This window comes from Aptenodytes forsteri, unplaced genomic scaffold (assembly GCF_000699145.1).
Source record: "Aptenodytes forsteri isolate BGI_AS27 unplaced genomic scaffold, ASM69914v1 Scaffold51, whole genome shotgun sequence".
Classification (NCBI taxonomy): domain Eukaryota; kingdom Metazoa; phylum Chordata; class Aves; order Sphenisciformes; family Spheniscidae; genus Aptenodytes; species Aptenodytes forsteri.
Window position 1 is genome coordinate 3981877 of NW_008795495.1, and position 16320 is coordinate 3998196.

The 16320-nt window shown below is 39.7% G+C and overlaps 1 protein-coding gene across 1 annotated transcript in view; it reads right to left on the reverse strand.

Annotated features, from left to right (window-relative positions):
* LOC103900948 (TBC1 domain family member 4) overlaps positions 1-15499 on the reverse strand; it is a 59655-nt gene extending 44156 nt beyond the window's left edge. The window contains exon 1 of the mRNA XM_019472690.1: positions 15419-15499. Within this exon, the coding sequence (XP_019328235.1) occupies positions 15419-15499 (81 nt within the window). The remainder of the gene's footprint in view (positions 1-15418) is intronic.
* Between the last annotated feature and the right edge of the window lie 821 nt (positions 15500-16320).

Below are 16320 nucleotides of genomic sequence, written 5' to 3' on the forward strand. Positions count from 1 at the left end.
AAACATTGGACCAGGCTGCCCAGGGAAGTGGTTGAGTCCCCATCCCTGGAAGTATCTAAAAGACGTGTAGATGAGGTGCTTAGGGACATGGTTTAGTGGGCATGGTGGTGTTGGGTTGACGGTTGGACTCGATGATCTTAGAGGTCTTTTCCAACCTTAATGATTCTATGATTCTAAGAGTTAGTCTTGATATGACACAGATACTAGAGTGTATTTAATCTTCACTCATCTCACTACCAGGCTGCTTTACCATCACCCAAGGTGTGCTTCCTCGCAGCCATGCCAGCTCAGCTGGACATGGACAATTCTCACTTTATACATGCTGGTTCATATTCCAAGATGCAGCTCTTTTTCCACTGATCAGTCCTCTTATTCTTTCTATGGCCTGTGCTTAAAGAAGCTCTAGAGTTTAAAACCCTTAGCTCTCTATTTTAGCAAAATTCACAAGCTTTTAATTAACATTTCCTTTTTTAGAATCCAGAACCTGTTACAGGACAATTCACTTACATTTCTATTCAAAGTACAGTGACAAATGATAATTCTATTCAAAACACATAAATTCTACACACAGTCAACTAGAATAAACAATGTCAGCTGTTTAATCGGCAATTTGGATTTTTAAAAAAGTATACCATCACTTCCACTCCAATAACTGGGTTCTGCCACTTGCTCGTCTCTTCTGAGAGAAAAGACTGCGGAAGATATTCTGAAGTCTTTCTAATAATACCCAATAGCCTCCTAACACATCCTATCTCTTCCCATCCCCTGCCAGCGAATGTCCAAGCAGGCGGGGGATAAGACACTACCAACTCTACCACAATAGGATTCCCCATCCATCCCCTCCTCTCTGAGAGATCTCCCTCCACAAGCATACACACAGAGTTTTAAGTAATTGCAATTCTATTTAAAAAAAACCACCCTACCATCCTGCTATTTATCACTTGGTTTTATTTCCATCTTTTCCAGATCGTGCATACTCTTCAGTCACTAGTATTTGAGTCACAATTACTATTTCACAATCCCTGCTCCCTATATAGCTTTTGCTTCTACCTACCACATATATTGCTACAGTATTTTCCTTTCAGCACAGAGGGATCCTAGCATTAGAGCAGAGGTTTCAGCTCATACTGCCCAACCAATCCTTATTCCCTGCTTTGTTTAGATAACTTTTTTTTACAAGCTATGCTATTTTTTAGAGTGCACCCTTATCAGTATTGACTTTTTTCCTATTTTTCTTCCTATCCACAGAATTAAAGTGATAAATCAGGGTGAAAAATTGAGACCCATTTAATCTCCATAGTTATTAATATTTTTCTTATATACAGATGAAGAGGAAAACAGTGTAATACAGGGATAACACAATGGATAAGAAATATCTGTCAGACGGTCCAGAACCAGTTCCAGATGCTTGTTGGTTGCTTTATGGATTCTCTAGATAGTATGGTGTGAAAAACAGCTTCAAGTATAAGATGCAAGACAGGTAATAACATTGCTGGGCAATTAGTCATACATACAGATTTTATTGGTCTTTAGTGTACAGGAATAACTGTACACCGATGATGATGTGCCCAATGATTGATGATGTGCCAGCTTATACTGTTAGACCTGACCCTCTTCACTTCGAGAGTGATACTACCCTATCAAGAACCAAGCGCCACTGCCATCTGAGACATACCTGATCAGATTACAATATTTTCATTTAATGTTTTGACTTCGGGCAAAAACCATAACTGGGATCAAGTGGAGTCTGAACAAGAGTTTGCATCTATATTTTCCTAAAATGCAAGGTACAGGAAAAGTTACACAATTATCAAGCATAGCAACCACCCCAATGTGGCTTTTTACACATTTCTTTGGCATATATCATTGCTTTTTAACATTTGCTCCTCTGTAGATCAAGAAGCCCCAGTCACAAAAGTTTCACCATCAAAGTTGTGTAACTTTTTTGGATTTGGATATTAGCTTATTAGCTGTTAATGTTGAAATTGCAGGGCAAAGTTAGACAAGATAGTAAGCAGAATGGTGATTTAAAAAGACTGAATTAACAGGATGAAACTGCTTAACTATTTTTAGAAATCAGTTTAGTAATATTAAGACAGACTCCTGAAACATTCAAAACTTTAATAAGTTTTTGTATTTTTTACTTTTAATAAGTGTTTCCAAGTTCTAGTATTTCCCTGCAGCAGTCTCATGAAATAAAGCAGCCAAAGGGGAGAAATGGGATTCTTACTCCTGAAACCCACAGGGCCATTGCAGATCTTCCTGGACATATACTACTGTAACAGCTGGTAGAGCAAAACAGAAAGGTTAAATGAATTATTGCATAGTTTTTCAGCATTCACCTGTATATAAAGAAAATAAATCCTTAAAATACTTAAGCAATTAATCTATTTAACATCCTCAGCATTTTTGTCGTCAAGCCTTAAAGACAGTTATGTCAAAGAGGGAGACCAGAGTAGAGGGGGATAGGCAGTGTATTTGCAGGGTGAGAGGCATGCTTCCAGCACAAACCAACCCAGTGGTGCTGGAGCAATGCAAGAAGATTTAATTCTCCCATGCTTTGCCTCTCCCAAGTCCCATGGTCTAGGGGCCTATCACCTTTTTCCAAATATTGCTGGGCAGAGAAGAAGATGACTATACCCCAAAAGGAGTTGCAGAGGGCTTCTCAGGCAGAAAGGTAGGAGCTGATGGTGCCGTAACAGGATAGCAGTTCTCAAACCAGGAGGAGAAACCAGAAGCGTAATGCAGGCCATGCCTGTATGTATTATTAATGAAGTTTCCTTCAACTGTTGAGGAGTAGCAGACTATTACATGAAGCGGAACAAGGCAGTTACCAACAAAAAATAAAAATAAATAAAAAAAAATAATTAAAAACAGTACAGTGATAGGACAATGCAAGCTTGTTAGACATATTCCCAGTCTAAACAAATTGACATTATAAGCATCTTAAACTGACATTCTAAATGTTAATTGTCCAATATATTGTATTTATTGACCTCAGACTGTAAAATGTATTAATTTCTCACTTTAAATGATGAAGAAAAGAGGAGGATGAGCTCCCAAAACAGAAGCTGCAAGGTCCTTAAGAGCTAAAACCCAGGAGCACACACATCACCAGGCAAAAAACTGAAAAGTTGTCAGAAAAACAAACAAAAATCCTGACAAGCTTCATGAAGAACTAGATAGATATGCTATATTATCTAGGTGAAGGGACTAAACAACACGCTTACTCAAATATGTTGGAACAGCACACAAAGCTTTCTCTAATACAACAGTGACTTCATGCTTAAACAGCTACAAGCACACTGAACCCTGTCAGGTATTAATAAATTGATACCAAACAAAATGGATGTGAGAGCTTCAGATGAGCTTTCCTCCCCGCCAGGATGTCAAGAGCTGCACACGCCTGCCAGGAGACAACAGTAGCAAGTGAACTTTAAGACCCTTGAAACAGGGCTCATATGAACTCCTAAATCTCTGAAGAGAGCCAAGAGAACTCAGAAGAGCAGAGATCCTTCTTCAGGGCCTGTACCAAAACCCCCACATATGCAAGAGGCCAAAAAGACAAGGATGGACAGTGGGCACCATGAGTACAAGACTAGACCTGTGATACGAGTTCTGCTCCTCAGTGTGAGGAACACTCCAAAACTTGGTTGAGGGGAAAAAAACCAAAACAAACAAACAAAAAACACTCAACAAAAAAAACCCCAAACCACCAAAATCAAACATACAAGACTGTGAGTTAAAAGGCAAGTAAGAAGAGCTTCATAATTACATTAGAGGCAATATTTCACTCCAGAGAAACAGGATCGATCTAATAAGTCTAATTAAGGAGGAAAAAAACCACTTGGGAATCCAAATTAAATTTGTTATTATTCGTATTTGAGTAGCCTAAGATTGTATAAATCACGCTTCAACCAATTAGATCTGGTTCAAGACGTGGCGATTCAATAAGCAAAGTTAGCTGTACGCAGAACAGATGGCACTGGTTGAGTTCTGCATCACCTACAATAAGATTCAGCTCTGAATATACAACGTAAAAAGTAAAGCATGATAGGTGTTATACTGTCACAAATTCTGTTTCCTACAGACAGTAGAGTTTTGGTAAGCTGAAACTAATATCAGTTTTAGCCAAATGGTCCCCCAATCTATTCTATTTGTACCTTACACCCCCTTCGTCCCACCTGCCCCATGACCTTGGTTATAGTCTTTATGAGCTACTGCAGTACATCATCCATTTGGCCAACTAGTGTAGAACAAGGCTGCAGCACTTCACCCTGGCTAGAGGACAGATACATTAATACCCCAGATCTGCTAATTCCAGCTCTGCAGTTCATGGGCTTTATCCAGTTCTGTCCCTTATGACTAGACCTACAACAGGGTAAATACATAAATGAAGAGCAAACACCTTCCTCGTGCGTAAGTAGTACTCTGTTCAAAGTGCATGTAGATAGTACTGCCAAGAACTATTCTATTATACATCAAGAAACTTCACTGTGTTCAACGCAGAAACATATTTTCATGTTGGAAACATCAGTTTAACTGATGTAACTAAGGCAAGCTCTTTTATCTGACTTGATTAAAACCAAAGAGAGGACTACAGGAAAACAATTAACATCAAATTAAAACTTCCTTTGCATGTCTTCTTATGTCATGCAACTAAGTTTTTGTTAAAATTAATTCCAACTTTATCAACCCTGCCTTAAAACCCCCCAAAAGAACTTCAGTTATGAGGTATTTATCACCAATATCTTGAAATTGCAAAACAGAGAGGCTATCAAGCCTACTAAATCATGCATGCTGCAGCATAACACTAGAACAGTTTGTCACAACTCTAGAATAGGCAGAGTATCTCCATGGTGATACTGCATGCTTTCTTGAATAACGGTGACAGAAGTTGAAGCATTAAAAAAAAAAATATATATATACACTCTCTTTGAATTTACAACAGCGTCCAGTGAACAAAGGTGGAGCTCCCCTTTTTGCTGTAGAGATAACATTCAAATGCATCCTGCAGTAGTTACCAAGCAGTGCTTTCAATTTTAACCCAAACTTAGAACTGTAACACTACGGATATTGCAAAGAACAAAATTCACTTGTTGTATACCATTATTTCCACAGCTGGACAGAATTTCACTGTGCAGAGAAGCTGCAGCTCTTGTTAGTCTGTTTCTAGCTTCCACATGGAAAATTTCAGTCTGGAATTTATTAACAAAGCAAAGCCCCTCTTCATACCATAAGGCTTATAAACATTAGCATGACTGTGAAGTACTAACAAACATGCCTAACAAATCTGGCTACTTAATGACAGCAGTTCTAGCAAGGCAATTATTTTCAAAACAAGGAAGAAGCTCGTCCCCTCTCAGTCCATCACCACGCGAGGTGCAGCGTCAGATCCCTTCCACCGAAGAGACACAAGATGAACGAACTTCACACACACACGGTAGGAGCAGTCAGTACCTTCTGGTGTGGGCTCCAGTTCAGAAGCACAGCCATGTCCAAGTAAAACTCACCGAACTTTAGTGTCATGAACATGAGGACTCAGGAACAGGTTCCTGGGATAAGTGAGCGCAGAAAGATCCCCCTCTCACACAGGGCTGGCAGTGCTGTCGCAACATTTCCTCAGGCTCGGTTCGTGATATCACAGCACAGCCAGAGCTCTGCGCAGCAACCGTTACGCTTCAAAAGCCAAAGTATTTCCTGACTTCGGGCTGGAAGCCTTCATGCTGCCTCAGATTTGAATAACGAGTCCCCCTCATGATCTAACTATGTATACTTAAAAACGAACAAAAGAGAAACAGGATACCGTCCAGAAATCAACACCCCGCGCTCTGTTAATTATGGAAAGAGTTTGGCATCTATCAGTTAGAAACCAGCGCAATGTGAGAAAAAATTAGGAGCAATCGGACATGACTCTCCTTTCAGTTAGTGTTAAGTTGCATATCCACAAGACAGGAGAACCCAGCCACAGCAGTGAAACATGAACAGAGACAAAATAAGCCACATATCATATCCTGCTACATATCAGGCGTTCGACACCGACGCAAAGTTCTTATCTTATACAAAAACACACCCAAATGCCAGCCAAAGTGCAGCTATCAATAACTATTCTCAACCAGAAAGGGTGGGAGAGGGGAAAAAAATTGTTGTCTTTTAACTGCTATAAATGTTCTTACTGCCATCCAGTTAGTACAGCACTGATCATCCAGACCTTTTGTACTTCTAAAACTACAGCAGTCTGCTGCTTCACACGCTGGTGACAGTGCTCCGCTTAACCGTTTTCACCATTAAAAATGCATCTTTCCGATAAAGAGATAAAAGACCAGCTCAGCGTGATTCAATTTATGCAGTCACACAAGCAATTTGTTGACTTTGCTTATGCTAGAGATATTCAGAAACTAGAACAGAAGAATTCGTCTCCATCGGCTGACTTAGTGCTGAAGGAAAACTGACCATCTTTGGTTTTACAGAAGTGAGGAAGATTTGTAGCCAAGAGAAATGCTATCACAAAAGGGAAAAGAATAACAGATGAATTGCTAAGCATTTCTGTAACCCACCTGCACTTAGTGTACTTCTAAAAATACAGTCTAGAAAACACAAAGTCAGGTTCTCAGCAGGCAGTAATAAGCATCTGCCATCAACTCCGATTCATTCTGCTGCAAGTCTGGGCGTTAACAACACAAGCCCAGCAGCAGGAAAACTGGAACACAGGGGCTGGCAGAGAAAGACACAGTGGAAGCCGCTTTTGGAGCTTCAAGCTGACTGTCACCCCTGGCAGCTAGTGCTGTCACATTTCTGCTGTTCTCTACAGGTTCATGAGCATAGTCAAAGCTTACAGCAACAGAAAACACATGAGGAACAAGCCAAAAACCCATTAAAGAATTGCATATAGTAAAGTTTTGCTTTCAGGAGACAGAATCTTCCTCCTGTTTGCCTGGCCTATATTTTTTTCCAGGTGACTGGTCAGGACCCAATGAGGTTTGTTTCTAAAGAACTACTACAGAGCAATGCACTTATTTTACTTTGACATCGAACCTTGCGCCATATATTGGGGAGATCACGTAACTCCTGCTGAAGGCAAAGCTGAAGACTACCACTACACCAGCCTAAAGAGAGAGAGAGAGATTTTTAGATAGGTAAGCTAAAATAAAATAAAACTCAGTTCTCAAAATAATTCTTCCTTGAGATCAACCCAGGAATTACTTGTGCTGTTTAGTTTTGATACAGTCAACAAGCAGAAAAAAGTCTATCAGAGTTGCACAGCTTACGCTTAGAGAACCCACCACATTACCTAATTTGCTACTGGAAACTTGTGGATGACCTAACACGTTCTGTGCGCTACACAGGCACACAAGATGCTGCTTTGCCAAGTACCCAAATTTAAATAAGCAGTACAATGATAGAAGGTGGATCGAGTTACTTAACAGGAAAGAATGTGTAAGAGTTACAAGATTGTTTGGATGCCTGAGCAGACAACAGATGCCTTTTTTTATACTTGCATGCAAGCACTCTTACAGTGGTATGTCAAAGAACAACGATGGCAGTGACAGCATAGCCCAACAGGAACATTGCTTTAAGTAAGGAAGGTTCCTGCATTCAGTATTTTGCTCGTATGTTTAGGCCAGACTGATGCTCTTCCACCTTTCAGAAACAGCTCACACTCACTCTGCTTGAATACTTTGCAACCCATAGAAGTGTCAGTACAGAGCTCTCATGACGATCCTTATGTTCTTTGACTATGTAGAATAGTAAGTCTCAATTCACCTACCACTTATACTCTTAGAGCATATGCAAGAACTCCCAAGTTTGCTTCCAAATTTGGGACATAGTTCCCAGCGAAAGATTTCGCAAAGTACAGCTTGCTTGTAACATCAGTTCATCTTAAACTTTTCAACTGCTTTAACCCAAGTTTTTCCAAACTATGAAAGCACAGATTCAGATATTAACTAGGAATTTCCTCCTGAAAACTCGGCATTTTTAACTTCATTTTCTAGTAAGAGGTTTATTAAAGAAGATGTTGTTTTTAAGAACTCCATTATATTTAACACAAACCCTACTGTTAAAAGGGCTTGCCTGAGAAGATAAGGCTGTCACGTGGACAGTCCCAAACAACTAATACATTCTCTGCATTCATTTCCTTTTGGGAAAAAAAGAAAAAAAAGCTGCAGTTGGAGTGCTTATTGAAGTATTTTGCCCATTTATGGTCACTATCCACTTCTCAAATACAGACCAGAAAACAGTGAACTTCATTTTAGCAGATTTAAAGTGCAAGTGCTAAGACTGAAATAAGTGCTCCATACACCATGTTTAAGAAAGCCGCAGAGTTTTTTAATTCAGGAGTTTTAGATAGAAGCTCTCAAGATTTTAATTTAAAAAGATTAACTAATGTGTTGATTCATTATGAAATGAACACACCTTGGAAAGTCTGTTTCCCCCTAGTCAAGGTTTCAGGATTCCTGCATGGCAGACCATTATCAGCCCAGATTTGGTTGAAGACCACCTGCATCTGTTTTCTATGGATGCCACCACCTTTATAACTTATTTGCTACAATAACCACCTTCTTCTATCACTGAAAGAGAAGCTGGTAAGTGGTTAGTAATTCAGCACTCACTCTGGGAGATGGGAAAAATTACAGACTCTATTCACCTAGCAGGTGTCTATATATTTTGTCCAGAAGAAGTCAGGCACTGCAATAACTTCTAGCCCCCTTAATGAGGCTAGAAGTTCCTCACTGACATGAAACCAAGGAGTTGGGTCTTTTCCTATTTGATGTTTTCCCAGAAACTCTTGACTGCAGAATTGAGAAGTTTCAGACTACAAACTTTCCTTAAAAACCCTCTGCTTACAGAAAGGTGGACACCAAAAAGTGTGTCAAGCAGCAGGTGATGCTGCGGCAGAGACACAAAAAAAGTTACTACTGCGTTCAAGACTCCTTTTATCAAACGGACATTCACTAAGAAACTGTGAAAGACAAATGCACACGATTTTATAGACAGTCTGCAGAGAGTAGGAAAAAAAGTGGATTGCAACCTAACAGCCTTTCAACAGCTTCTCCACCCCTGCCAAGTAACGTTCATTAGTTTTCTAGTACTTTGGAAATACACACCTGTACAAGTTCCAGCTTGTCCGGTAATCTCACAGTTCACAAGAGCAACTGCATTATCTTGCGACAGTATCAAATGCCTAAGCAACCAGTAGTACAATTAACTTTTCCCAGATAACAACCAGCAAACAACCCTAGCATAAACAGAGCAAAAGAGGATTTCAGAGCCATATTGATCCAGATGCTGAATTCCCAACTGCTTTGAAACCAGGTGCCGGACAGAGCAGGGACCTTCCACCTAACTAGACTTCCTCCAGCACCGAAGTCTTGAATCACCACTTCGCCTGATGGAGGCAGAGGAATAATGAATACCATGCCTGAAGGCAGAGCTAACACACCACAGAACACCAAGCGCTGCTCTTGCTGGGAGTCACAATAGTCTAATCTTGTCAATCGCTAACTGTTAAACATACTAAGGATTCATCAGCTGCTTATGTTAGCTGCGAGAAGAATTAAATACAGTTAGGTAGTTACAGTGTTCAAAAGTAAATCCATACAGACACAGTTGAATGGGTATTTCAGATTTAATAGCTGGAAGTAATTAAGTGCATGGTTGTTTTACTTTTTCACGCAGAGGAATTCCAAAAGAGCTACAGAGTTACTGTTAATAACAATAAAAAAACCCAACCCACAAGAAAAGGCAACAGAAAAGGAAATGCTTTCCCAGAAAGCTTTGAGACAAATGAGTGAATGAAGTAAAGAGACAGTAAGATCCTTTCAGAGGAACAGCTTCATAAGGCAAGACTCTTGCACCAAATAGTGATACACATGATGAATAATCCAAGGGTTTGATAAAGACCCAATGAGACCATTTGCATATATTCCCAAAAAGCTTGCGATAGAGTGTTTTGTTTTGGTTATGAATGTGGGTTCTATAAAACTATAGGGAAAAAGGGAGCATAAAGGCACTCAGTTACTGTGTAAGGAAGAAAACACAATAGGTGATGAATACAGAGAATCAAGACGGATGGGAAAGAGTTGTTTCTGAGGGTACATGGGGAGTTTCTGCTCGTTTTTTAGGCAACATTTTCATACACCTCAGGTAAATTAACTTCTGCAGTGCTTCACTAATTGCTGCTGGTAGATACTACTTGTTTCAGTACAGCTAACCTTTATTTTCTCAATTTAGTATGCCTGGTACATGATAGATATTTCTGAGCCAGCAGTTGCACAGCAATGCCTGACAGCATAAACAATAAGATTTAGGGAACCAGCTTTTGGAATTGGCTTGAGTTTACGCAGGTAAGCAGAATAGGTAGGTTGCATTAACTAACTGGAGCTAACGTTGCTAACAACATTCATAGAAAGAGTGGCAGAGGCTTTATCATGTCCGAGCAATACGATCACAAATATACCCAGGATTTCTGGAATTTATGTTCATTATTAGAGCACAGCAAAGCCCACACTGCTTCACCTTCTGTGGCAGCATCTTTATCCTACTAGTACTATTAGCACATCTTGCTTGGGTACCTATATATTAAGGTATGTTCCCTACATGTAGAGAAGGGCAGCACAGCCCCAATGTCTAGGGCTTGGCAAAAGCATGCTTAGATATTACACAGCAATCCCTGTCATGTGGCTCCTGTCTGGCCTGGAAACTAAACTCCCATTTCTGGACTGATGGGGGAAGGATGGGAAGGGAAGAGTGGCTTTGCCACTGACACAACAGTGTTCGCATGACATTTAAATAAGTTATTTTGAAGGATGATATAAATCCCATTCACTTCAGATTACCACAGGAGTTTCTTAAATCATTTCAGCAAAGGTATTACTTGTTATGCTCAGCTGCAATCAAAGCAAGAGATGGACTCAAGTAACTTAAAGTTTCAGAAATAAGCATGTGAGTCCTTCTTTCACAAAAGACGACAGTTTTATCTGGACCGATGAACTTAAAACTCAGTTTATCCATAGATTCATCATTCTAAGCCGAAGCTATTTTTTTTTACTTACGGCAGCCCGGATTATGAAATATTTCTTTCTGCAACTGCTAGTCAGTTTGCTGACAAGAGTTAGCAGTGAACATGTAACTATTAACGGAACTTGGAAAATAAGCTCCCCTGAGGAGTGAACTTCATTCCTCCTGCCCATCAACTCTCCTTCCCCTGGGGGAGCTTAGGGAATTATCTACATTAGGAATTTATTCTTGGTCATGTCTGGATGTCCTGTTCTCACTGAAGTCAAGGCTGAGACTTGTTTTGCAAAGCCAGCGAGGAAATATAGTCAGTTGTATCATAAGAGCGAGCACATTTCATAATATATCTGTTCTGTGCTTCCCAGCATCATATCTAGGAAGACAAGATACGTCTTACTCACCAAGCCTCAGTCTTTTGTGTGGTGGGATTCGCAAGCATGCCTTCCAATTTCAGCTGTGATACCCTCAAGGGCTTCCAAAACAACTCCATACATTTCTATATGGTAGATACTGGCACACTTCGGGAAAGAACAATAGAAATCTCAACTTCCAGGGTTATCCCAAAAATGACAGAAATATACAACACTAGTTAGATTTATTGTTCTCTAGGGAGTTTTTAAACAGTTTGGCATAGTCCCACATGCTGTAGTATCTGTTCATGAGCTCTCAGGGAGCTGAAGCTAGCATAGGATACAAGTTGGCACATTTCTGTGTTTTTGCTCTCAGAAAAACTTAACATCTTGCATAAATTAGGTAACTTCAAAACAGAGTTCGGATACAATGAAGCAGGTGTAACAGATTTGTAGTTTATCAAGAGAATTTTTATTAGAACTATAAAAGTTCAGAAATTAATATGGACGGTCAGCTAGCAGCAAAATCTGAAAAACACAGAATTCATTTGAGACACCCAATTAAATTCATAGACCAAGATGGAGTTTAGCTCATAGGGATTTATATGAATAGAAGTGAGTAAAACCGAATATATTAACATCTCCATAATTTTAGGTGAACAGAATACAAGTTGACCCAAGTAGAAATCTTTTTTTGTTTGGGTATTTTTGGGGTTTTTTTTTTGGGGGGGGACACCACTATAAGAGGGTTAAGATGCATTGGAGCAAACAATGACAAAATTGTAAGTTAAAGTAGTAGAAAAACATAGGAAGACATGTTTGCTCCCAAATCCAGTACTTGGTATGTAAATGATTTCAAAGTGGCATATGAAAGCAGCTTTCTGCAGTGTTGCAACCTGCCTAGCTGAGGCTGCTCTCCACAGACACTTGAACGTACATCCCGTAAAGAGATTTCTACATCCTATTTCCCTTCATGGGAACACTGGGAATGACTAGCTCAGACTTGGATGTTCAACTTAATATCATACTAAAAGTACTGCACTTCTGAAGAGTCTACGAGGTGATGTAAAAAGAGCTTCTACTGACTCTACTACATAAGACAGCTAACCCGTGTTTCATACTCTGCGGAGCGGAGATTTCCATTTTTCTGAATTTGATCTGTGATCTTATTTTTTCAACATGCTTCCTCTCCCCAGGCAGCAAGGAAGTATGAGAGGACCCATTTTATGCCAAGGTCCTTATGCTTATCACAATCCTTCTTCAGCCTGTCTGACTGCTTCAAAGATGCATCACATATAAACACCAGTCTTGGAATTAAACAATTTGGAATCGCTCACTACCACGTAGTATTTGAGAAACTGCGTTACTTTCCATTAGTAGCAGCTTCATGATGATTGTTAGCCTGATCTATTTAGATGATGCCTGCTCTGAGGCTGACCACAGTGGACAGGGATTCTAGAAGGACACATAAAGTAGTATTGCTGCAAGGAAATTGTAAGGCTCAATAGCATTTTTTATACATGCAGTAAAAAATGCTACTGAACAGCAAATTTAAAACTTGTGCCCTCTTTTTGTATTAAGAACAAGAGGAAAGCACTTCGAGCAGCCATTAGAAATCAATCCATGTTAAGGACATACTGAAATGAGTGCTAAGCAGAGGCAAAAAAAAAAAAAAAAGAAAAAAGACTGTTACCTACAAATTCAGTTAATTTTGTGGATACAGAACAAAGCCTGTTAACAAGTTGCTGGATTGACAAGTCTGAAATTTTTAGGTACAACCAAGGAATGATAGTCTTCCGAGTTTAAAAAAAAAAAAAAATATCCAAAGCATCAAAGCTGAGAGCTTGTCACTTCTAGAAATTGGTCACTGGTTTGAGTGGATAAATAGGTAAGTAGGAGGCTAATTTTAAGGCAGCACTTCAAAGAGACACGTTAGGTAATAACAGATATACGTCACGTAATAACGTCCTGGTATTATACCGAGTGTTCTTAAGTGACATGAAGGTGAAATATAGGATTTAAGACATACAAGGCTTATTTCCAATGGCAAATATCTGAATACTGTAAGAGTCAGATACTGGTAGAGAACTAGCATTGGCAGTGCTAGTATTTTATTCGTTTTTTCTGTACCTATGAATATAGGCAGGAAATTAAGATCAAATTGAGGTCATGCTGCGGTAATATATATTGACTGTAATAAGTATTTTACCAGAAATAAACAAGGCAGAGTCATCTTTGCAGGCAACTTTTGCTAATAGTCCCATATTGTTAATGTATAGCTACACCGATTGCTTGCTGTGAATTCCCAAGCAGTTAAGAACTGTTCATGATGCACAAGCTCCACAAATAGCTCCACCTCAGTAAAACCTGAGGGATGCACACTCGCCACTCAGAAATTAGGATTCCCCCCAAACTTTAAATTATGTCCTATTTCATAGTCTAGAAATTTACAGTAAAGGAGCTGTCACTTATTCTTCTAAGAAAAAAAAAAATTTGTATAATTTTACCCAGTTTATGGAATACCCTATATTTTCATCCTGCAAAAAAGCCATACATATAGTTGGAATAATATTTATGTACTATAGAAGGATTTAAAAAGAGCACCTTTATTTGCTTCATAGTTATGATGCATCAGCTTCAGAACTTACAAGATTCTTTGCATGGAAAAAAGCTGTGTACAACAAAAGTAGATACTTGATGGACGAAGCAATAACCTACTGCTTTTTATTCATGTTCTTCTGAGTTTTGTTGTTTCAGGGGTTTGATTTACCATGCTTTTCGGGGGGAAAAAGGACGTGCAGCTATAGGAGCTGTCAAATCCTGAGACCTGATATTCTGGTAAGAACAGAGTATATGCTAGTTAAATTTTTACAAATCACTTATGACGTTAAAATGTGAAATAATACAGCGCTTTGGATTCTGCAGTTCTCGGAAGGAATGTACCTAGAACTAGGTTCATGTAGCTAACAGCTCAGTAATATCGGCGTAAGCAGGAAAAGTGTATGATTACTGATACAGTACTAGTCCTCTAGAACCAAGCAGAGTTTTGCCTTCAGAGCAAGGCCTGGTATTTTAAGGCATGCAATTAGTTTGGGGAAGAGATGAAAGAGCAAGCAACTCCAGCTGCTAAAAGCACATTCACACTTGCTGTCAACCCCGAAACTCCCAAGCATCTATCAAAACTGCAGTGGACAAAACAGCATAAGTGTTTCTTACCCCATAATTATATGCAGCATGATTACAAAGCCTCAAACTTACAAGAAGAATTACTCAAGTGGTGACAAGAGGACAGATGAAACTCCTACCAGAAGGGGACCCCTCCCTAAACAACTGGTCCTTAGAAGGCTTCCTGTGTGCAGCTGGAAGAAGAAGATGATGATGATGATGGATCTTCTTCCAGGAAGAGATGCACCTGGAAGTTGAGATGCTGAAGAGCTTCACCACCACCTCCCCAGTATTTTCTCAAGATATCACACCAAAAATGTTTACTCCTAATTATTTATCATTATAGTTGCATACAAATATAATTGCAGACATCGTTACGTTTCTACAAGGCTTGGTTGGATGCTCACACCCACGAAAGGTAAGAACATACTTCCACACACTCATTTACAAAAATCATCAAGTTTTGCCACCCCAGCTTTACACAGTGCTTTCACAGGCTTCGTAAGCAGGATTTCTAGAATACAGACTAAGAACTGTGGCTATGAGACTCTACCCAGCAGCTGCTGCTCATAAACTGGCTCAGATGGAGTTTCAGGGCTCTTAAGTCCCTAGATAATTTAAAAACATCTAACAGACTGAATAGGGGAGGGAGCTGCTCTTTATAATACAACAGGTCCCTTCATCACATTAAGAACAAAGCTGTATTTGTATTATTTCACCGCTTATCTGAACACCACCCTGCGCTATCTAGCAAAACACACACCGCGCTTTCATGATAAAACACCCTGTGCTAAGGCAGCCTTACTTTTCCACCAGGATGTGAACGTGTGTCCCGAGCCCCATTACAAGCACCACAGAAACAGCCGATTTCAGGTTGCTGTACTCACCTTGGATTTAATCAGCAGCCGCTCAGTAAAGCCTCCACACACCCACAAGTCTGAAAGAGCGCTAGCTGAGGAGCCAAACATTTTTAGATGGATGCTACTTGCATAGCATATTAATACAAAATTAATCAAATTATGTACTGTGCTTAAGACCTGCATTTACTTTGATAGCCTGAGATGACAAGGGAGGACAAAACAGACATGACGATGGCAGAGACAGACCAAGAAGAAATGAGGGATCCAATGCTTGGTTGAGGTTTGGTTGGTTGGTTGTTTTTGTTTTTTGGGTTTTTTTTTTCCCTTTTCTGAATGAAAATTGCAGAATGAATGCAAACCCTTCATGTTTTCCCCGAAGAGTTAAATTTCCTCAATTTAATACTTTCCACTGTTGCAACCTAGTGCCAGATTGTGTCAGCTAGAGTTATCAGAGGACCTACAAAATTAGTCTATAGGGCTGAAAGAAACCCTTGTTGTTTTTGTTTTTTGGTTTTTTTTTTTCCCTTTTCTGAATGAAAATTGCAGAATGAATGCAAACCCTTCATGTTTTCCCCGAAGAGTTAAATTTCCTCAATTTAATACTTTCCACTGTTGCAACCTAGTGCCAGATTGTGTCAGCTAGAGTTATCAGAGGACCTACAAAATTAGTCTATAGGGCTGAAAGAAACCCTTCCTTGTATGCAGGATGCAAAGGGACACATCAAAATAATTAAGACCTCAAGTTTACCTTTCAAAGTAGATAATTCTAACTACTCTTCCCCCTCCAAAAAGTCACACTGAGGTTTAGGAGCCTCCAAGACCCTCTCAGCTAATTAAAAATTGGATGGTGTACTGGGCATACGTGGCAAGGTTTTGGTAGCAGGGGCAGCCTCTGTGAGGACAGGCTGGGGCTGCCCCGTGCCAGACAC